General features: G+C 33.9%; 2 protein-coding genes across 3 annotated transcripts in view; both read right to left on the minus strand.

Moving 5' to 3' along the window:
• The window catches only part of LOC134725806 (uncharacterized), an 88,642-nt gene extending 85,316 nt beyond the window's left edge, over positions 1-3,326 (minus strand). Inside the window, exon 1 of one of the 2 annotated variants that reach the window (XM_063589973.1) lies at positions 2,992-3,326. In XM_063589973.1, coding sequence (XP_063446043.1) covers positions 2,992-3,054 — 63 coding nt within the window. In that variant the 5' untranslated portion in view covers positions 3,055-3,326. The remainder of the gene's footprint in view (positions 1-2,991) is intronic. The other variant, XM_063589974.1, reaches the window with a different exon arrangement.
• A 3,719-nt stretch (positions 3,327-7,045) lies between these two features.
• LOC134725810 (D-beta-hydroxybutyrate dehydrogenase, mitochondrial-like) lies at positions 7,046-21,513 on the minus strand. The gene is made up of 6 exons (XM_063589976.1): positions 21,203-21,513; positions 19,793-19,999; positions 18,302-18,454; positions 12,386-12,579; positions 11,905-12,144; positions 7,046-7,294 (listed from the first exon to the last, which is right to left on the minus strand). Exons 1-6 carry the CDS (start codon positions 21,411-21,413, stop codon positions 7,211-7,213), a joined length of 1,089 nt encoding a protein of 362 aa, XP_063446046.1. The 5' UTR covers positions 21,414-21,513; the 3' UTR covers positions 7,046-7,210.
• Positions 21,514-23,979: the final 2,466 nt, after the last annotated feature.

A 23,979-nucleotide genomic window follows, 5' to 3' on the forward strand; every position in this document is an offset into this window, starting at 1 on the left:
CAGAGACATAAATGATGTCTCTGTCTCAGCTTAAAAAAATCACATATGTGACAGTGAAATGGCAGTCCTGATCTCTTTTTTAAATGTTTATGTCGTGTTAGTATAGACCTATCATTATCTCTTATTTTTATGTGTAAATCTTTTTTTTTTCGGTAATGGGCAAATTGTGGTTTCAACGGGAACTGTAAGACCCAGAGGGGGATTTAGGCCAGGGTTAGGGGCAGGGACCCCCCACTTTTGTGGTATTAATTTGGTGGGTTATCATCAGTTTAAGGAACCACAGGTGACCCCTCTTATGGCAGTCAAAATAGCTCCCCCCTCCTTTATGCAAATTTTCTGGATCCGCCACTTCGTCCAAAGATATTTGCCAGTATATGGCACCAATATGAGGCTGCTGTGACAACTTGGCATTCATTTAAAGACTGGTGTGGCTGTGACTAATACAGTATTACAGCATGAATAACTATTGGTTTCAGCTTTGGAAAGACAAAACAGTGCTTACACTGATGTAAACTATACCGGGCACCACAGTCAGTCACAGTTGTCGTAAGCTTAAAATGAAACCGTTTACATGTCTAAAGACGTATAGACGGGTTAAGAAATATAACATAAATTATATAGTTACTGTAAACATTTGATTTTACTTGAAGCTGTGGTGGTTTAACGGACTATATTAAATAATACAAAATCAACATTACAGGTTACTGACATGAAAATATGTGATGTAACGAGTCCTATGCCAGTATACGTGCCAAAGCTATTTAAACATTTTATTTTAAAGAAAATTCTATTTCAAACCTTATCTAAAATTTAATCAATGTTCTATGGCCCTGTAGACAATGGTCAAATTTGTCGCGATGTCACTTTATTTCTCAATTATCCACGCCTTTAAACATTAAAATATCCAGTGTAACATCAATGTTAAAGTAGGTCTAGAGGATATATAATTATGACCATTTAAAGAAAATAAAACCCAAAGAGTGTTACTTTACATTGTCTTCAAAGACGGGATGGTTTTAAATAATTCTTGCAAATAATACAGCATGTACATCAATAATATGTCCCAAATGTATTCAATTCAAATTTGCTATAAAAAAAAATCTGTACTAAAAAAAAAGGAATCCAGATTTTAAGATGAAGGTGTGACCTATAATCAACGTGATTTTTTTAAATGGTGCAGTATACTTCATGTTATCCTTAAAAGTATGTAAATATTCACTGTCATTTAAAGATACGGGTGTCGGCTCACGTGGAATGATAATTATGTCTCTTTACCATGTCCATGCATGATTTCATACTTAAAATTCGAAGATATTGACGAAATTAAATGTGGTATATCAAGACGGTAATAAAGTATCATGTTACTACTGTGTTGCAATTATTTTCAATGAAAACGTAAATAAAACATTAGATGTCAGTACAAATGTCTCTGATATCAGAAATGTCACACAATTTACGATGATGACTAATACAAATCTTTATTTTTTAGTTTGAAATTGAAAAATATTCAAATGCATCCTGTTGCGCTTTAGAGTCACACCCAGCGATGGTTGTGTATATTATAACAAATATTGGGCTGATTTGTTAAAATGATATCTAAGCAACACAGAATGTGTCCAATACCATACAACGTGCAATATGAAACATACTCAAGATCAGAGGCACCCAAACTATGCGGTTTTCTGACTTGGAGACAAAACTATTTGCTCTTACTATCATACCTACTGAACACATGGTGCTAAGCAGAAAAATATAGACTTTTGTTTAACCAGGACGTGTTTAACCAGGACGAGAATCAAACCTATGAGCAAGGTTGATTCTGAAGAGAGAACGCTCATACAGTACCACTGAGGTGGTGGTATTGAAACATTTGACAAGGGACCGCGTTTGAGTACTTATATACAATTAAATAAACTGATAATTTAACTGGAAGAATATAGGTTATACTCGGCTAATATGAAAAAAGTAAGTTTGATGAAAAGATAACATTATTCAGACTGTAGTCGCATGACGTCCACACCAAAATAACTTGGCAAGGTTGGGAATAGTCATGGGCTACAAAAGCCTAGGCAAAAGCAGCCCCGACACTTTTTAGGGTAAATACAGACCACCTTTTTGCATTACGTGGATCGAACCAAGCTATATGTTGTTTCTTCACAGAGTGTTATATACTGTCACAATGAACCCCAGCATTAATTGAAACAGCAGCTCGTTATCCTTATGTGTATCACACACATTTAAATATGTTCTTTAATGTTCAGGTGATATACAGGTCATAATTAAAATGACAAATTTTAATGAATGCAAAGGCATATATTTCATCACTGTCATTATTTGACATAATTTATACATAGTCTACAATGCTTTTAAACCTCAATGCAATTTGTTTCTTTTGGTTAATTATGTTATTACACCTGCTGAAAGTACTGGTCTAGCCTGAAATGTTTCATACCGTAATGCCCATTTAATTATAGGATAGGATTAAAAAAATATATGTGCCAGTCGTCGTACTAAGTCCGGTATTCATTTAATACGTCCGAAACCGCAAGTGGACGAAATCACAAGCCTTAATCAACAGGTAGGCCCTATAACTTTTTTATGGGGTAAATTAATGCCAGTACGGTGACTGATAATCGGGCTACCTTTTTGTTTAAATTAACTTTTTACAAACGTGTGTTTTGCAATATACACATATCGAGACAAATATTCCTTATCTGAGCGTTCAGCGGAATGTTTGCATTTGGAAATTACAGATGGGTGCAAGCCAGAATGTGAAAGGTATTGTTAAGATCATCGAAGTTTCAATGTCAGTCTGATCAGGAGGAGAGCATTGGACCTGCCACCTGCTGCCAGTAGTGCAAACTCTTTTTCCTTGCAGTTATTGTAAACAACGCAAACATAATATGTCTATGATCAATAAAAATCTTTGTATAATTAATGAATGAGTTGACCTTTAACAAGGAAATGAAATGATGTTTTAGAGAAACTTACCTGACAGTTGACTAGAACAACAGATACACACAGTAATGAGATCCAAGACATTATATTTGTCATTGTTTGTGTATGAAATTTAAATAAAAAACCTAATCAATTTAAAATCAACACGTAATTTCCATTATTTAAACTCCAAACAAAAACTATCAAAACGAAAACCGGTTATTTCACACTAGTCCAAGAGCTCTGCAACTGCACAGATGCAAAGTTCTTAGTAGTTTCAATTAAAACTCGAAAACTTGGTAAGAATGGTATCACTTGCGACCGCACCCACGTGAAACAATGTCATGCAAGAGTAGACAGACACAATTTTTAAGCCAGAAATGGAATGACAATACCCTTTATAAATGTTCTTTTTATAGAAATTGATCTACCCAGTCTAGCCGTGGCTATTCATTGGTTGAGACATATTGGTATTGTGTAGATTTATCGGTGCATGAAATTAGGTGTACCGTAATTCATTCATCAAAACTTTCATAATATACTATACACACTAGATTAATAGTCACATGTACAATTAAAATTTAAATCGTGTCGAAAAAATTACTAAATAGTAAATAAAGTAAATAAAGTCAGTAACTAAATACAAGACGTTTGTCATTAAATTATTAGGATTAATATTTGTATCACTGAAAGATTTCAAACATGAAAGAAATATAACAGAAAATTTATTTGGCCACTTTATATTTGTTCCAAGTGACCATATAAATGATCTGATGACAAACCGGATCTATGTATATGCAATATTGACAATATTGACTGCTATATGTTTTATCAGCTGTTTCATGAAAATCTATATACTACTAACGTGATGAAGTCTATATTGAAAAGTCAATTTTGTCTGAAAAAGATGATGATCCTCACTGTCTATTCGAGGATTCATCGTACAAATTGAGTCAATTCTAGCCTCGTTGAGATAATACTTAGAAAGATGTGAGAGAAAAGGGAGCCTGAATATCAGGTTACACAACATGTACCGTCAGAGGTCAAAACTGTTTTTAAAATAGGTAGAAAGTTACATAAATCATAAAAACACACATTAATTTTTGTTTTATCTCTGTCCGATTTGAATGAAATTGACACTATAGATATATAATAAGGAAATATTTGCAGTTTCTCGGAAAAGTATGAAAAATTTGTTTGAATCATATTTTCAAAGATTAGATTTAATTTAAAGGCAAACTTGAATTTCTGGTCAGAACATATATATATATTTAGGTATGGCAAAATATATATGGATAGAGAAATGTCACATTGGCACTCATACCACATCTTCTTAAATATATCTATATAACACTAAGGACGTATACAATCTTGAAAGTATGAGTTGAAAACATATATTATTGTTTATAGATAAAGATTTTTTAGAATTTACACGCTAATTATCATTAAAAAGGGTTCATATTTAAAATTTCATTAAAATCGGACTTCAATATTAGACAAACGGTATCCTTTTGGAAGTCGTTGTTTAAGGAAAATGCCATTTAAACCTTAAAATGCTTCGTGTGGACCATGTAAATTTGACATAATCTTCATTCCAATTATTGCTTTCAATGGGAATGCTAATCCGACAAAATTATGAATAGTTTCCTTTATTTACAAACACTTTAAATAAAATATATGTCGTATTAAATAACTATTGGTAATATCATTACACCTAATGAGCAACATTATTATTGATCAAATAAGAGCTTATATGATCTTATATCATATTGTCAAAATAATCATGACGCTCGTAGAAGTGTAAATTAAGTTCCATAGATTTAAAATCAAGAGAGAATAACGTTAAATGGTTGATGATTCATGAATCCCTTTGAGAAAGGCTATTTTTATTAAAACTTGAAAAATATGGAATTTATGGTAATCTCCTAAATCGTGAACACACATCTATGCATCGTAAAGACAGCAACTAGTTACAATACAACTTTCTTTAAATGAAAGGTTAAAGCAAAGACACATTGGTTGCATTAAGGATCTATCATAGGCCCTCTTATTTTCTTGATCTATATCAATGACATTACCGATAACATGCATCAAACGTTCGTGATGTTCCTTTGATTAATTAGGTCTTCAATACGTGGTTAACATTGCTCTTCAAAAATAATGCTAACTTGGCAAATAAATGGCTGTCAAGTTGACCCAAATAAAAAGAAATGAACTACTTTACCGACAGAAGAATTCCTGGTGGATTGTGCATCTCGTTTAAAGATATACTAATTATTCTTATTGTCATAAAGTAGCCCTACTCTGACAAAAAAAACAGTGTGTATGATGTCCTTGTTTACTTAAACTAACCAACGACGTTGTTCGACTCCGATCCTAATCGACAGTTATCGCAAATATTTTAACTAAAGGTTGCCTGATATCCGACTTCTCCTACCTATGATGACAGGTAAATAAAATACAACAATGTCGCGTATACATGTAGTGGTGTTTAACACCAAAACAAAGAACAAACTTTTAGAAACAATTTTAAAACGCATATATATATGTATTTAGCGTCCCGAATCGAAAACGTTCAAAACGTAAGAAAATTGTTCAGTGGATAAACTTGCAAGACATTTGATTTGTTAAAAAAAAACGAAGTCATTTCGGCTTAACAGCTTATCAAAAAGTCTGTTATCGTATTGTGGGGTGAAAGCACAATTACGCAATAGCACTATTTTGTATGCTACAAATTGAATATTTAATATAATAACGTTGAAACTGACAGTGATTTGGCAAAAAGCGACGAAATTCGACATTGGACAATCTTGCAAGACATTTTCCGGAAGATAATGCGTTTTTATTTGTGGTGCGAGTGCTGTAAAATTCCGGATTTGAAATGGTCTAGATCTATCTCAGCACTTTTGTAGAAATAATTTATGAAAATAAATTTTTATATCATCTCATATTTTAAAAAGCGATAACTTTTGATAACTTACCATTTCCCAAAACCTGACCATGGCGAGGATTATTCATTTTTTTTAAATCAGTTTTGACCGTTCCATCAACAAAAAACAGCAATGAAGTCATAAATTATATATGACGTTTATCATTTATGCGAATTTTTGCTGATTATAAACTCTTTCTTAGACCACAAAAATTCCCGCAAAAGTTTTTTTTGTGAATAATTTGTTACGTCTGACACGCACATTTTTGACGTTTTGGCAATATTTGTATTATTATTTGAAACTATGATGAAAAGTTAAAGAACATTTATTTTTATTTTTGGAAACAGTAATACCTGCCTAATCTAAATTTAAATTTCATAAAGCTGACCTATCTAGATTTCTTAATCAAATTGCTCTGTCGCATTTCACGGTATTGACGCAAAAACGTGCTTAATTGTCTAAATCTACTCTGTTTAAGGCGTACCCTTCCACAGCAGCAAACTCCAAGTTACATCACTCGTGTGTTGTGCTAATTAAGTCTTATTTGTTTTTTTGGCAAATATTTTATATTCCTGTGCCAAGTATACTATGACCTACAAGGGTTTACTTTGTAAACTGATTATTTGCAATGGTACTGTGTAAGTTTGATTTCTGGTGTTTTAGGCACAGCTTTTGGGCTATTTCGTGGCGGCCAATTTTTATTGGTGGAGGAAGCCGGAGTGCCCAGAGAAACAGATTGTTTTGAAAAGTCGATGGTGCACACTTGGGAATACTCAGGACAACTATTTAAGAAATACATGTCCTAAGGATTGATTTTTTTATATACAAATGCATTGTATATACTGAAGTTATCTACAACAATGACTCGGTGTTTCGAAATATTTTCAGGCCGGCTGTTCAGCTCCGACTAAGAGGCAGCAATGTTAGTTTTCTTCTTACAAGATTCCACTCTCAAATTTGGAATAAAAGATACGCAACTCTTAACTGTGCTCTGATCAATTGATAAATGAATTATTTCATTCATTCAAACAATTACTGGCCATGAACCTTTTGGGGACATTACTGGACATTTTACTTCCCGACATATTTACAAACCTTTGATATTATAGTCCCGGCTTTGGTAGACGCGGGACTTGGAATCATTCGTGACAATTATTTGTTTGATGTATAATAACAAGTAACCGAGTAAAATTATCTTCTAGATTCATGTTTTGTGAACATTTTAGATACACATGTATATTTTATAAGAGCTGCACTCTCAACATAAACAGTTCTAAAAGAAAAGAAATGTGTCCACTTGGTATTGCAAGGCCCTATGTTGAGTTCTTAAACGTTCTTGCGCTCTACTGTTTTCCGCTGGCAAATGTTCTGTCAACCAAATAGTCCATCCAAGATTCAGGTAAGTATGGTGTTAATCGTGCAAGATTCTGAAAATAAAAACAAAAGAAAGTTATGTGGTCCATTCACTAAGTCTTAAGCCTGTGCTTAAATATCCTATTACAATAAATTTGAGAATGGAAATTAGGAATGTGTCAAAGAGACAGCAACCTGACACTAGAGCATACAACAGCCAAGGGCCACCAATGGGTCTAGCCAAAATATACAATCTTTAATGACCTAACAGCATCGTAACTATATTTCTTCTAAATAAGTCTATTTAAAGGTTTAGTTAGCTTTTGAAGTGAATACTGACATTTCAGTGCTTTGTAAAGAATATTACCATAAAAGCTTGAATGTGAAAAACCTGAACGTATCAGATGTCTGCATGTTGAGTTATATAAGTAGACGAATGATGTCCTTGTACCGATGATAAAATTAAGTTAATGTTTGACTATTTTGTGATATCGAAAACCCTGGTGTAATAATTTTTCAGCAATTCATAAATTTCTCTCGCTAAAATCTAAAACGTTGTTACACACCCGAGCGAATAGTACAAGTTGAGATATATAAACAACATAAGATGGTGACAAGGGAACGTCACCACCTAAAAATGGATAATTAGCGATAGGAAAGGAAAAATTATCTCTGTTATCATAAATTTTTGTATTAAGCTTCCAGTTAATGATATAGATATCAAGATCGAGGAAAGGGCAGCGGTAATTGTTAGTATTAGCTTTATTTAAAGTTTACATTGGATCAAAAAGTTAACAAGCATGTGCCCAAATATCATATTACAAGTTTGCCGTTTATGAAAATGTTAACAAGCCTGTGCCCAATGCAACTTAATAAACAAAATACAACCAAGAAGAAATGTATGAGAGAAAGGAGAAAGATACCAGGCAGAGGGACATTCAAACTCATAAGTAGAAAATAAACTGAAAACGATGGTGCTTAAAAAGAAAAAAAGACAAACGGACAAACAATAGTACACAACACACAACACACAACATAGAAACTAAAAAATTAGCGACACGAATCCAACCAAAAACTGGGCGATTTCAGGTGCTCCGGAAGGATGAGCAGATCCTGCTCGACACGTGACACCCGTCGTGTGGCTTATTTTAGTAAAAACCCAGTGATAAGTATAATTCGTGAAAAGGGGACGGGATTGTAGTAACAAAATAACACAACAGGATCAGAGAAACATGAAATGAATAGCCGGATCACATACCTTTGGCATGAGACAGTTATATTAGTGTTGAGATGTATCACTACACCAAGTTTTATGTTTGAAAGTTGTGATATTATACACATCAAGTTATTTTTAACCGAAAGTTTGGGTTTATGAGAACTGAATTTGGAAGAAATTCCGTTAACCTGTATTGTGCCGATGAGATGTAAACGTAGATCAATACGACCTAATGATGCCAGGTTATTTATCACACAAAACACAAAAATTGTCAGTAATAAGTGAAACAAACTATCACAGATATACACTCACCACCAAATTATTTTTAGGTAAAAAGTTAAAACACACATCTAAAGAAACCAACCACTACAAAATCACGACTCGGCCAGTTAAATATACTAGTAGCTATGTGTAAACTGTATAACTTGCCTTTTGCTCATGCATTTTTTTCTCGACAAGCTGGATGTGCATTGAAAAAATCGGACCAGAAACAAATGATTATAGTTCCTGAAAGCAAGCACAAGGGATGCAACATAAGGAGCAACCTCTGCATGCTTACCTTTACAGGAAACTTAAGATCCCCCACTTTACCCCCGATTTTCGATTGGGTTTATGATCGTTTATGTTGCTACATCTTTAGTTTTTGCATGTAGTGTTTTGTGGACAATTGTTTGTTTTTGGTCTTTCATTGTTTTCGTTACGATTTTCAAGTGTCGGTCTCTATTCGACTTTGAATAACATCCATTTGTTTTCATCTGCCGATTTAAAATTATACCTACCTACTTACTATAATATCAGTGACTGTACTGGAATATATATGAAACAGAAGATGTGGTATGATTGCCAATGAGACAACTCTCCACAAGAGACCAAAATGACAAAGAAATTAATAGCTGTAAGTCACCCTACGGCCTTCAACAATGAGCAAAGACCATATCGCATAGTCAGCTATAAAAGGCCCCGAAATGACAATGTAAAACAAAGCAAACGAGAAAACTAACGGCCTATTTTAGTACAAAAATGAACGAAAAAGAAATATGTAATACATAAACAAACAACCACTGAATTGCAGGTTCCTGATACAGAATGTGGCAGAGTTAAACATGTAAGCGGGATCCCCTAACCAGGGACAGTGTTGAAGCAGTACAACATAAGAACTAACTATAACAATCAGTTGAACCAGTTGCTCCGCAGGGCGTAGCTTTATACGACCGCAGAGGTTGAACCCTGAACGGTTGGGGCAAGTATGGACACAACATTCAAGCTGGATTCAGCTCTAAATTTGGATTGTGATTCAATAGTTGACACAGCATAGGTTTCTGACACAGAATGAGTGTGTTCTAATGAACTTAAAATTTTTGTTTTCTCTTAGAGCAATTCACTATGCCGTTGAATATTAATCCTCTCAAAAAAATGTTTGAAGAAATTTTCTTTTTATTTATGAAATTTCAAATGAGAAAAATTGAACCCAATTTTTTTAATCACATCCCCCTTTCCCTTATTCAAAAACAATCTCAATTAAAATTTCTAATGGAGTTTGCAACAATAACTACTCATTTAAATACATCATGAAATATTTAGATGTAAAAAAAAATGCTTGTTATCACTGAATGGTAAAGATTATTTTAATTTATCAGTTGGTAGTAAAAAGTGAATATACATTGCATATTGTGTATAACAAAGATTTAAGTTGATTCTGGACAAAGAAAGATAACTCCAATTAAAAAAAATCTTGCTATTGCACAATATTGTGCAATTAGATATTTCTTGCTTACTATTCAGGACAAAGAAAGATAACTCTAATTAAAAAAAAAAATGCTATTTCACAATATTGTGCAATTAGATATTTCTTGCTATTGCACAATACTTAATATAATAATTTTAGATCCTGATTTGGACCAACTTGAAAACTGGGCCCATAATCAAAAATCTAAGTACATGTTTGGACTCGGCATATCAAAGAACCCCAAGATTTCAATTTTTGTTAAAATCAAACTAAGTTTAATTTTGGACCCTTTGGACTTTAATGTAGACCAATTTGAAAACAGGACCAAAAATGAAGAATCTACATACACAGTTAGATTTGGCATATCAAAGAACCCCATTTATTCCATTTTAGATGAAATCAAACAAAGTTTATTTTGGACCCTTTGGACCTTAATGTAGACAATTTGAAAACGGGACCAAAAGTTAAGAATCTACATACACAGTTAGATTCAGCATATCAAAGAACTCCAATTATTCAATTTTGATGAAATCAAACAAAGTTTAATTTTGGACCCTTTGGGCCCCTTATTCCTAAACTGTTGGGACCAAAACTCCCAAAATCAATACCAACCTTCCTTTTATAATCATAAACCTTGTGTTTAAATTTCATAGATTTATATTTACTTATACTAACGTTATGGTGCGAAAACCAAGAAAAATGCTTATTTGGGTCCCTTTTTGGCCCCTAATTCCTAAACTGTTGGGACCTAAACTCCCAAAATCAATACCAACCTTCCTTTTGTGGTCATAAACATTGTGTTTAAATTTCATTGATTTCTATTTACTTAAACTGAAGTTATTGTGCGAAACCAAGAATAATGCTTATTTGGGCCCTTTTTTGGCCCCTAATTCATAAACTGTTGAAACCAAAACTCCCAAAATCAATCCCAACCTTTCTTTTGTGGTCATAAACCCTGTGTCAAAATTTCATAGATTTCTATAAACTTAAACTAAAGTTATAGTGCGAAAACCAAGAAAATGCTTATTTGGGCCCTTTTTGGCCCCTAATTCCTAAAATGTTGGGACCAAAACTCCCAAAAATCAATACCAACCTTCCTTTTGTGGTCATAAACCTTGTGTTAAAATTTCATAGATTTCTATTCACTTTTACTAAAGTTAGAGTGCGAAAGTATTCGGAGGACGACGACGACGACGCCAACGTGATAGCAATATACGACGAAATTTTTTTCAAATTTTGCGGTCGTATAAAAAGGCTTCACTCATCAAATGGATACAAATAGAAATACTACACAGAGATGACGTGGCGGGGTACTTGTATATCCTAAAAAGACACTAAGTACAGATCTGAGAGTACTCACAGTAACTGACAGCTAGTTCAAAGCCACTGACAACACATATAAAAGTCATGCATCTTAAACTAAACTATCAACCAGTACACACCCAACTTCAAATGGATTTAGTGTATAGACGTCATAAGCAGTCAGAGAAAAACATGATCTTGTGCAATGCCAAGTATATTTCATACAGCAACATTATAGGCATAGTACATTAAGAACTTTTTGGTCTTTAAGCTGTCATAAACATTTATATAGCATAACAAAGGGGTAAGCTGGACAATTCGGGAATAAAATATTGATAGAATTCGAAAAAAATAACTACCATGCTTACTGACGCTCATAGACGTATTGTAATTTTTATGACTCATTGCAGGTGTATCTTGAAATTAAAAAAAATACATACGCAGTACACATCATAGAAGGAGTTGCTTCCATCAATAAGATATCTATATTTAGGATGAGTACTGACAACAGCATCCTCCATAGCATCAACCACTGGTTTCAGTCCAGGATACGTACTGTTACTGCTACCACATACGGCCTTGTACAAATCTTCCAAATATTGTTTAGCATTGTAAGCATCTTGTACCTCTGGAGAAACTTGTTCAGCCATGGCGTCGAAATCTCTTTTAATAGCTTTAAGCTGCAATAATAAAATACAACACATATAAAAACAATTTCAACTTGGCCATCAAACCAATTTCTCATTTTACCCGCATTTTATTTATAGTGATTGCAGCGATGTTGGTTGATTGATTGATTTTAAGACTGATTCTTGCGACCAGTAGGAAATATGTCATAAATCTGTATGACAAGAAAAAAATGGGCAATTAAAAACAAGTCAGACTTGAAAATTAGTTATAGATATACACAGATAAACTTACAGATTGTTCGTTTAACATTCCTGTTGCTCCGCCAAAATTTCCAGGTTCTATAACAATAACCCGTACTCCAAACTTGAGCATTTCCAAGCGTAGAACGTCTGAAAATGCTTCTCCACCAAATTTAGTAATAACATAGGCAGCATTTTTTGGCAAGCAAAGTCTACCCTTTACACTAGTTGTGTTAAGAATGCGACCTGCAACAAATATTAAAGAATAACATCATCAACTTTTCCACAATTTACTAAGAAACTGTATCACAGTCTTAAGACTTTGAACTTTACTTCTCCGGGTGCCTAAAATCACTGAATGCGTTATGTTGATTAAAACTAAAGACTTTGGGAATCTTTATCTTACAGCATTTTCTAAATAGTTTTAAATTACAAATGGATAAAGTGAAGTACGTGGTATATAAACTCATCATAGATACCAGGACTAAATTAAGTATATACGCCAGACGCGCGTTTCGTCTACAAAAGACTCATCAGTGACGCTCGAATCCAAAAAAGTTAAAAAGACCAAATAAAGTACGAAGTTGTAGAGCATTGAGGACAAAAATTCCTAAAAGTTTTGCCAAATACAGCTAGGATAATCTATGCCTGAGGTAAAAAAGCCTTTGTATTTCAAATAATTTGTAAACAGTAAATTTATAAATATAACCATATCAATGACAATTCATGTCAGCTGACTACTGGGCTTGTGATACCCTCGGGGAAATAAATTTCCACAAGCAGTGGCCTCGACCCAGTGGTTGTAAATAAACTCATCATAGATACCAGGACTAAATTTAGTATATACACCAGACGCGCGTTTCGTCTACAAAAGACTCATCAGTAACGCTCGAATCAAAAAATGAGACAGGAACCTGACATCGTGTATATATCTACTCTTATGGTGTTATGATATATTATGGATTTGTAAAAAGAAGAGATGATGATTCCATGGCGACATTCAAAACACAGAAGTCGAGAGAAATTTACAGCACTATGCATAGCAAACACAAAAAATGGAGGAGGGGTCCATGGGACACAGATGATGCATACCGCTTGAATATAACTTTATAAAGGGGAAAACGCGCGAATGCCATCCAAATTCGAACTTAATCTGTGTTTTGTGATAACAACACATACGGCAATAAGTCTCATTCAGGAGCATAACAATCGAGAAAAGAGAATGGGATTGAAACGAGAATTAGAACATATTCGTCGTCATCAGCTGTCACACAGATATTCCAAACAACTCGTGGTGACGACCGAAAACTTTCGAAAAAAAATGAAATTGTAAATGTTGGGATGTGTGTATTAAAATTAACTTTCCCAAAACAGCCAATAAAAGATCTTTCAGGAGAGAATTAAAAATCAATCGTATGTTGTCAAGAAGAAAAAGGAACAGCTAACTTTCCGAAAACAAATGTTTTACCTGCTGCACAACAGATTCCACAAAGAATTAAAGTGAGTGAGATAAAATTTAAAGAAGTTCCCAACTTATAGGGAAAATGCTTGTTATCTCTCTTTGCACAGCAACTTCGTATAGATTCTAGACACTGACGTTATTCATCATCCTGGTTACGTGTTATAGTGTTCTTTTATTTGTATTTGTAAATTATCAACCTTTAATTAACATTGCGCTATAATCATAATCACTATAAAACATCAAAAATATGTTAAAAAATGGCTTAGGCAAAGCTTATAGCAAAACCGAAAGACAAGAATACAAAAAATGAACATAGTATTATAACACAACGGCAGGATGTATAAGTACCGAGTCACGCCATAAAAATATATCACCAAAAATAGAATAAACAGTCAATCGTCTATCCTCTATTGTGTGATGCATAATCCCTTAATAAAACTGATTTTAAGAAGTTACACGACGGGTTCATCATTTGGAGCAGGATCAGCTTAATCTTGATGGAGCACCTACATCAAAACTGGTTTTTGATAGGGTTCGTGTTGTTCAGTCTTTAGTTGTTTTATACAATTCTGTTTGTAAGTCGTCGTTTGTTTTTTTGCCATTGCATTTGTTGGCAGTTTATTTTCGCAGCTTTTAAATTTGAATATCTCTTTGGTTTCATTTGTCTCGCTCTTGGCACACGATGTAGTCTCTGACAATTTAGAAAACAAAAAAAGGTTATATGTCGGTGTTGATAGTTTGAACGACTTTAATGGCAAACATTTAATCAATAGAAACCCCTGTATCGTATGCAGCAAGGTCCATAGATCAAACCTTTAGGAGTTTATTCTGGCTTCTGTCACGGGTATATTACTTTTCGAGCATCATCGTCATATACGCCGACAATACCGATGCAGACTGAAACTTTTCTTACAAGTTCTATTTTGATATGTTTTTGTGATAGATCCTATTATATCTGTGTAGACAATTGAAGTAGCACACGTCTCGATTGTCTGCAGTAGATATTGGTGCCCTCCTACTCAAACAGAGTATCTCATTCTCCCTTCCGACCTGAGTTTACCGCCGAGTTTTGGTTGAATCTGTGTTCAGTGTCCAGTTTCAGTTTTCTATGAAGCTTTTTGTCACTGTTGTTTGTCTTTCTTTTTTTTCTTTTTTTAATTCTTGGCCATGGTGTTGTATTTGTTTTTAATGCTCTTTTGATATTCTTTCTCTTTTAGCAAGAAGATTGTGCGGCTCAACTCTTTAAACTTTGAAATATGTTTTGTGAATTCGAAATTCTTTGAAAGACTACTGTATAACTAGGAAACGATTCAGTCCAATTGAAATGAAATAAATTGAAATTAGGAAAATGGTGAATTAAACCTGGTTTTAAAGCTAGCCAAACCGGGCTCTCACTTGTATGACAGTCGTATGAAATTTCATCATATCAAGGACAACGATGTGTCAAATAAACATAAAACAGACATAACAAGTAACAAGAGCCTCTCAAGAGCCTGAATCGCTCACCTTAATTTTTTTTGGTTAAATCTCTCATCATGATTATTTTGACTTTTCAATTTATTTAAATGTTCTTTGAATCGTCCTATTTTCTTCAAAAGCCAAAAAAAAAATCATGTTCTCCTATGTTCTATTTTAGACATAGGAGCTATGCTTCTTGCCATACAAGGAAATAAAACATAAAATTTATACTAGATACTCTGAAACTCATTTAGCCTAAGTTTGGCTGAAATTGATACAGCAGTTTCAAAGGAGAAGATTTTTAAAAGTAAGTCAACATGATGGAACAAATTGTGAAAAAAGTCTTTAAAGGGCAATAACTCCTTAAGGGGTCAATTGACATTTTGGTCAAATTGACTTATTTGTAGATCTTACTTTGCTTAACATTTTTGCTTTAAACAGTTTATCTGTATCTATAATAATATTCAAGATAATAACCAAACACTGCAAAATTTCTTTAAAATCATCAATTCAGGGGCTTTATACCTGAAAAACCAGTAACCCAATTCGGCTGAAAATTTCAGGACAGGTAGACCTTGACCTAATAAATACTTTAACTTCTTGTCTTATTTGCTCTAAATGCTGAAGTTTTTGAGATATAAGCCAAAAACTGCATTTTACCCTGTGATCTATTTTTAGACATGACGGCCATGTTTGTTGACGAAATAGAAAATAAAACACAGACTTTATTTTATACACCCTACTGATCATTCAGTTGAAGTTTGGTTGAATTTGGTTGAGTAGTTTAAGAGGAGAAGATTTTTTAAAGTTAGCATATATGATGAACAAATTGTGAAAAATTGTCATTAAAGGACAAAAAACCCTTAAGGGGTCAATTGACAATTTTTGTCATATTAACTTATTTGTAGATCTTGTCACACACTCTTAAATCATGTAATTTTTAAGCGAGATAATTGACACCAAACATTCAATTTCGGATAAGAGTATTAAATGGGCGTTATTTAATTTGATTACATGTATAGAAGGAAAATATATCATTTATTTCAGATCAGGGTACTGAATTGTATTACATTATTATTGAACATTGTATTTAATTGTAATATACTAATATAAAATTTAAGAAAAAAATACTTATCTATATGAAACCCTGTTCTTATAGATACTAACTATTTCAGGGTACCTTACAGTTAAAGCTGTAGCGGTAAGGTCATTGTTAACAGCTTTAGTGCAATAAATTTATATTCAAGTGTTCAAAAAAAAAAAAAACTTATTTGTAGATCTTACTTTGCTGATCAATTTTGCTGTTTAAAGTTATCTTTATCTATAATACTATTCAAGATAATGACCAAAAACTGCAAAATTTCCTTAAAATTATCAATTCAGTGGCAGCAACCCAACAATGGGTTGTTTGATTCATCTGAAAATTTCAGGGCTGATAGATCTTGACCTAATGAAAATTTTTATCCCATGTCCGGTTTGCTCTAAATGCTTTTGTTTTTGAGATATAAGCAAACAACTGCATTTGACCCCTATGTTCTATTTTTAGCAATGGTGACCATGATTGTTGATAGATCAAAACTTCAGATACAATTAATAAACTAGATACCCTAAGGAACATTCAATTAAAGTTTGGAAGTATTTGGCCTAGTAGTTTCAGAGGAGAAGATTCTTGAAATAGTTTACGACGACAGACGACGACAGACGACGACAGAAGTGATGGCATAAGCTCACTTGGCCCTTCGGGTCAGGTGAGCTAAAAATGTCAAGTATAGGGATACAGCAGTCCTATCCAAAAATAAGACTCACCAAATTAATTAAGATTTTAAACAGAAACATGTTTTTTATCACGACAAAGGATAAACGAGACTGAGGCCGGTATTAACAAACTAAAAATTAAAAAAAATAATCTCAAAGAACAACCTAAGTTAAGCAAAAGCAACATAAACCCCTTTAGGCAAAAATTATGGCTGATACAGGTGCTTCGAAAGGATAAGCAGATCCTGCTCCACATGAGACGCCCGCCGTGTTGCGCATGGAAGTACAATCACAGTGATAAGTATAATTCGGTAGGTCACATTCAAGGAAATAAAGACGGGATTGTAGGTATGACAATTGAATTATATCCGTCGTCATCTGTAAAACACATATTCAAGAACGGTCAAATAACTCGTGATGGCGTCCGTGTGATGACGTGGTATCAACTTCCCCATTTGGAACTCTTGGTTTAAAAGATTCCTTTACGCAACAACCCTCTGTCAAAGAAAACATGAAAGCAAATGCAAGCTCTGAAATATCGTATCAACTAAAAGATAAATACTCCATATGCGGGCACTGATATCATAGAATGTTGCTACGTATAAATGGAAAGTTGACAGTTGGGGAGTTGACATTATCTCTTATGTGGTAATGTTTTGTTCTCAAACGACCCTCCGGGATTGTCACTTTCTAGAGGTAAGTCAAGATATGAGACCGACATATTTGTATCTGTTGTATCCTTTGTCTCAAATTCGATAGGATATTTGCGTCCAACATAGTCACGTTACCTTGAATTGTTTTAGTGATAGGACATATTCTATACAGCGAAACTTTAATTTAAAGGATGATGCTAGCTTCTGTTTATTCATGCTATTAGTAGCTCCTGTGTGGTGTCTTCTTCAGAAAAAGAAAAAAAAACAAGTCGGCAAGACGAGAAGCAGTGTGTTCACATGGATCGACTACCGATTGTTTGAAAAACACATCAACCAAACGTAACACATTTTTCATCGAGAAAGCTAATATCAGATAACTTTTTTTTTAACAAATCCTTTTTGTTTTGTTTATCCTTCCCTTAATTGGAAACAACGTTCAAACCTATGATTGGGTTGGATAAAAACCGCAAATTTTATACGTGTGCACGCAAAACCAATTTCTAGTTAGGGGGTCGAAACATACAGCACAAACAACATTTTCCACAAAAAAAAATATGGAAAGATATATTTTAACAAAATATATACACAGTTAACATTAGAGTTTCTGAATTACTTCTATATAAATGATTTATGGTGTTACCTTTACTTTTGCGGATCAATGGTAGAAACGCTTTGGTCACTCTGACCATTCCATACATGTTTACCTCCGAGATTTTGTAAAACATTTCCATGGTAAACAGCTCTATATCACCTAGCATGTTTAATCCAGCATTATTCACCAACGCCCATAAACCTACAAATAAAGTTTTACAGGAGTAAGGTAGAGGCAAATTGAGAAGAGTGGGACAAGGTGCCCGTTAGGGTACTTTACGTATATGGTCAATGCAGAGTCCTTTTCATGTTTAACTCCCAACAGTGACTAATTTTGGAGCCTCTTTTTTCATAATCCTGGACCCGCATCTATGCTGTATAACATGAGCAATAGGCTGGGGAAAAGAACTCTGGTTGAGAGTGGTCTCATTGGATGCCATACCACATCTTCTAATTTATCGATAGTCTTGTCTACATTTCAATTTATAAAATATAAAGGCTTATTAGCACAAATTCATATTTCAATTTTAAAAAGTTCGACATCAAATTAGGAGCATTATTTCAGTGTAAATCAAGGACCGTTATTTGAAACCCTATGAGTGTTTACTTTTGAATAACAACACCTCACGCATAACCGCTTTATTTTTTTGAGGGAACACAAAAATGAACTCATTGTATTTAAAAGTTGTTTATAAGATCGATCAGAAAATTTGACATTGAACTTTACCATAAAAATAAGATATCTTTTCGATCATAAAGATGCTATCTATAAACAACAAGGGTTATATTGATAACAATGATATTTGAAAAACGGTAAACAAATTAAAACATACACTATAATTTAACAAAATTGGCCGATCCATGTTTTAATTTGAAGATTCACCCTTTCTTCTCTTTGAGAATTTAATTCATAGTATTTGATCTCTATTTATTTACACAAATATTAAGAAGAAATAAAACCGTAATGATTGCAAAAATAGAGGTTCGAGGAAAGCATCATGATTAGCTAAAGACTATAGAAATAACGGTTCGAGGGACGCCATCTTATGCCAGAATGTCAAAATGTCAAAATGAATTGGAAAAAATATTACGAGGAATAACAGCAATACAATAAGCAAATTATTTAAAAATGACATTAACTGTGCGTATTGCTGTGTGTTTGTTTATTCTACATTGGCTAGAGTTTTAGGGGGAGGGTTGAGATCTCCCAAAACATGTTTAGCCCCCGCTGCATGTTTGCACCTATCCCAAGTCAGGAGCCTCTGGACTTTGTTAGTCTTGTATGTTTTTAATTTCAGTTCATTTATATGTTTTGGGTTTACTGACGTCTATTTTCACTGAACAAGGGAACCGAGAGTTTCTCTCTGTGTTGAATACACATGCATTGGTAAACTTCGCCTGCTATCTGCTCTTTGGTCATGTTGTTGTCTCTTTGACAGATTCACCATTTCCATTCCCAATTTTATCATGGACAATATCATACACATCCCTCATACAGTTTGGAGTATTAAACAAAACATTATAAGACACATAGACTTACCACATCCTGTTTTTTCGTTGACTTTAGTTACGTATGTTACTGCTTTAAGCACCTCGTCATCCTTCGTTATATTGAGACCAAGGACGTGTAGTCGGCCTGTTTTACTTTTTTTTAGGTTCTTAGCTCCATCACTTTCTGCTGATAAACAACCTGCGAAAACTGTAAATCCCAAGCTGTCCAATCTTGTGGCAAATTCGTGTCCGAATCCTAGAGAACGCAACAAATTATCAAATACAACATATTATCATTTGCCTCTAAACTTTCGCTATAGTACTCGTCTAACAATTTTTCTGAACATTATGTTTAACATTAATGATTTCATTCCAGGAAATTATGAATGAAACAAATTATTTGAATAAAAATTGCCCTTCCAATACAAAAGATGAATTGTCGAAGCCTATAAGCATAAAGGACGACTTGACACGTAAGCTAGGTATAACAATGCGATAACACTGCAGAATACAACATAAAACTTTTTCTATGATTTGTTTTTCATCTTGTCTTTGCAGTGGGTTTTTTTAACAGTTGGTCTTATATTATAGAACTAACTCCTGGAACAGCTGGCCACCGTTTTACCAATATGAACTCCAAGTAAAAGAAGTACTCACATAGCGAACAATTGAAACTTTCATAATCTGTGAGGTCACGGAAAGCACCGCTACACAAGTTTTTTTTTAACGTACGCTTATTTTACCAATTGTAAGGAGCACTGATGGTCTCATATAGATAAAAGAGTTGTGGATTTTTTTAAAGTCAAGCGCTGGAGATGTAAATTCTAGCGTTGTGGAGTTAAAGATTAGCACGTGAGATATTAGTCCATTGTAACCGTAGGAGCTTTAAAGTGCACCGTTGGCGATCAAAAATATGTATCAGCATTCAGTGTGTACATAAGTCTTTATGCGCCATCTAATTAACCATCGAGGTGACTTCCGAAGACTGCCGACGTTCACATAACTCGACATAAACATAAATATAGATGTTGGTGATGTCAGTCAGATATTTCGTCAGGAAAATCCTTTGTTGGACAGCAGCATAACTGAAATCGAGTGCACCTACCCAAAATAGCAAAAAACGAATTTGCAATTATGATTTTAATTGTGCTAGTTGATGAGGATTACCTAATTAAAGTCTCAACGTTTATCATTTTTTTGTTGTGGATAGTTGTCTACCGCATCATCTTATTTGAATATATGTTTAAAGGTATTTTGGACTAGTATGGCTGGCCTACTAGCTAAATGTAGACCGCGAGGGCCGTACGGTTGCTTATTATTGCTAACATTCACTACATTGTTTTCAACATTGGTCCCGTGGATAGTTGTCTCATTTACAATCATCATACCACATCTTCTTATTTTTATATGGAAGGATGTACACAAAATGAAAACGATCAAAACGACTATATATACTTACCGGTATCACATCCAGTAATAAGGACTCCTTGACCAGATACAGGTATCCGTTTTATTGTAGATTTTCTGTACAGGTAGAATGCAACATAAATAACAGACAGACAGACGAGAAAAGTTGTTACGTAACAACACGAAAGTAACAGCGGCAGACACACAATTGTCACCAACCGTCCTACATCCCAATATGTCAAACCTATTGGCAATGCGGCCATGTTTTGTTAGATTGATGTGTAATAGGGTGCCAGCGTGTGTGTGATTAAAACTATGATAAGTCGTCAAAGTCGAGGAAACGAAAATGAATTGCTGATAAGTACAATACACAGTGTTAAGTGTGCGTTATATATGAAAAGTTGTGTGCATTGTGTGCTTTGGAGAAAAAAATACATTTTGGATTTTAAATTCCCTTTTTCAGGATACTAAGTCTATAATTAAACAAAACACCTGGATTTCATTTGTAACTGTTACGGATTACTCAACCAAGCAGAAATAAAATTGTTGTTATACAGATATTGAGTGTCAAAAGTGTATACAACGTGTAGAGTCTGAAATACTATTTTTACTGTATCTGTCATACATTTCGTATGTAGAATGATACTTAATAGTCGAAAAAAATACGATTTTTTTTATCGCATGCATTGTTTTGAAGGGTGATAGTGATCGAGTCCCGGTTTTAATTCATGTAACTCCAAATTATAACTCACTGTTTATTGTTTCATTTTTATTTCATTTTTAACACCTTGGGCTGTTCTCATTACTTGGCGTCCATCGTCCGTCGTCGTGGTTAAATTGTACAAAAATCTTCTCCTCTGAAACTTCTAGACCCGGTCTTTAACCAAGTTGTGTTTAGTATGTGTTACATATTTGTTTTTCGATCATTACTTTATAAAAATAAATAAGGTCGTTAGTTTTCTCATTTGAATTGTTTTACATTGTCATATTCCGGCCTTTTATAGCTGACTATGCGGTATGGGCTTTAATTGCTAATTGTTGAAGGCCGTACGGTGACATAGCTATTGTTATTAATGTCTGTGTCATTTTGGTCTCTTGTGGACAGTTGTCTCATTGGCAATCATACCACATTTTCTTTTCTTTTCTCACCACTTGGCGTCCGTCGTCGTCCGTCATCGTCGTCGTCGTCTTTAACTTTTTACATTTTGAACTTCTTCTAGAGAACCACTGAATGGAATGAAACCAAACATGGCATGAATGTTCCTAATGAGGTGCTGACCAAGTGTTGTTACTTTGTAGCCGATCCATCATCCAAGATGGCCGCCAGCGGGGGAATTAGTTTAACATAGGACCCTATGGGAAATGCATACAAATGACTTCTTTTAGAGAACCACTGAACGGAATGAAATCAAATATGGCATGAATGTTCCTAATGTGGTGCTGACCAAGTGTTGTTACTTTGTAGCCGATCCATTATCCAAGATGGCCGCCAGTGGGGGACTTTCAAATGAAATTAAACAGAGTCTGAATGTTCCTTTCCTTATGAGGCTGTGTTGTCACTTTTAGCCAAATTTTATATTTTTTTTATATCATTTCAAAAACCCAAGTAGAATCAGGTGAGCGATACAGGCTCTTGAGAGCCTCTAGTTTATATAGGCCACAATCATCATTAGGTTATATAGTTTAATAAAAAAAAATGTTGATGATGACCCTGCAATCCGGATACAAACTAAAACTGAGGGAAACTTATCAAATAAAAGAGAACTACGACACAACACCGAAACGGAACATACACAGAAAGATGATGATGATGTTTGGGAGGAGGAGGAGGAGGAGGAGGAGGATAGATATTTGCAAATACTAACTAGAGGCTCTAAAGAGCCTGTGTCGCTCACTTTGGTCATTGTGCATATAAAACAAAGGACACAGATGAATTAATGACTAAATTGTGTTTGGTGATGGTGATATGTTTTTAGATCTTATTTTACTGAACATTCTTGCTGCTTATAATTATCTCTATCTATAATGAATCTATAGGCCTTATGTGCATCAAAGCACGAAGAGGATTAAGTAAGTAAGTATAATGAACTCGGCGCAGTAGTTACAGTGAAAATATTTCGTAAACATTTTTAAAAATTTACAAAATTTATGAAAATTGTTAAATATTGACTATAAAGGGCAATAACTCCTTAAGGGGTCAATTGACCATTTTGATCATATTGACTTATTTGTAGGTCTTACTTTGCTGTACATTATTGCTGTTTACAGTTTATCTCTATCTATAATAATATTCAAGATAATAACCAAAAGCTGCCAAATTTTCTTAAAATTACCAATTCAAGGGCAGCAACCCAACAACGGGTTGCCTGATTTGTCAGATTTTTTTTTTATATTGGCCACAATCATCATTAGGTTATATAGTTTTAAAATAATGTTTCTAATGACCCTGCTCGCCAATCAAGATGGCCGCCATGGCTAAAAATAGATTGATTTGTCTGAAAATCTATTTCTATTCCATCTAATTTCATGTTTTCTTCTTTAAAATGGCTATCTTTTACCAAAAGAATAAAATACAAACAATCAATTTTTATGTATAAAATTGTAAATGGGCTAACACCTGATTACTTAGCAATTCTAAATATTGATTATGTGCAACGCCACAACTTACGATCTGTCTCTAATAATGATCTTTTTGTTCCAAGACCAAATACAAATTTTTAATAAAAATCTTTTCATTACTCTGCAACCAAAGTATGGAATGATTTACCACTCGAAATAAAAAAAATGTCCTAATGTGGAATTATCCAAGAAACATAGTTATAATCATTT

The sequence above is a fragment of the Mytilus trossulus genome, chromosome 7, assembly GCF_036588685.1.
Source record: "Mytilus trossulus isolate FHL-02 chromosome 7, PNRI_Mtr1.1.1.hap1, whole genome shotgun sequence".
Classification (NCBI taxonomy): Eukaryota; Metazoa; Mollusca; class Bivalvia; order Mytilida; family Mytilidae; genus Mytilus; species Mytilus trossulus.

Excerpts from the sequence above, each read along its gene's own strand:
- LOC134725810 (XM_063589976.1), bottom strand. The coding sequence starts at position 21,413 with ATGGCCGCATTGCCAATAGGTTTGACATATTGGGATGTAGGACGGTTG. Across the intron at positions 20,000-21,202 it reads TATTACTGGATGTGATACCG|GATTCGGACACGAATTTGCC; the intron begins GTAAGTATATAT and ends TGCGTTCTCTAG. Across the intron at positions 7,295-11,904 it reads CCTTCTATGATGTGTACTGC|AATCTTGCACGATTAACACC; the intron begins GTATGTATTTTT and ends TTTTATTTTCAG.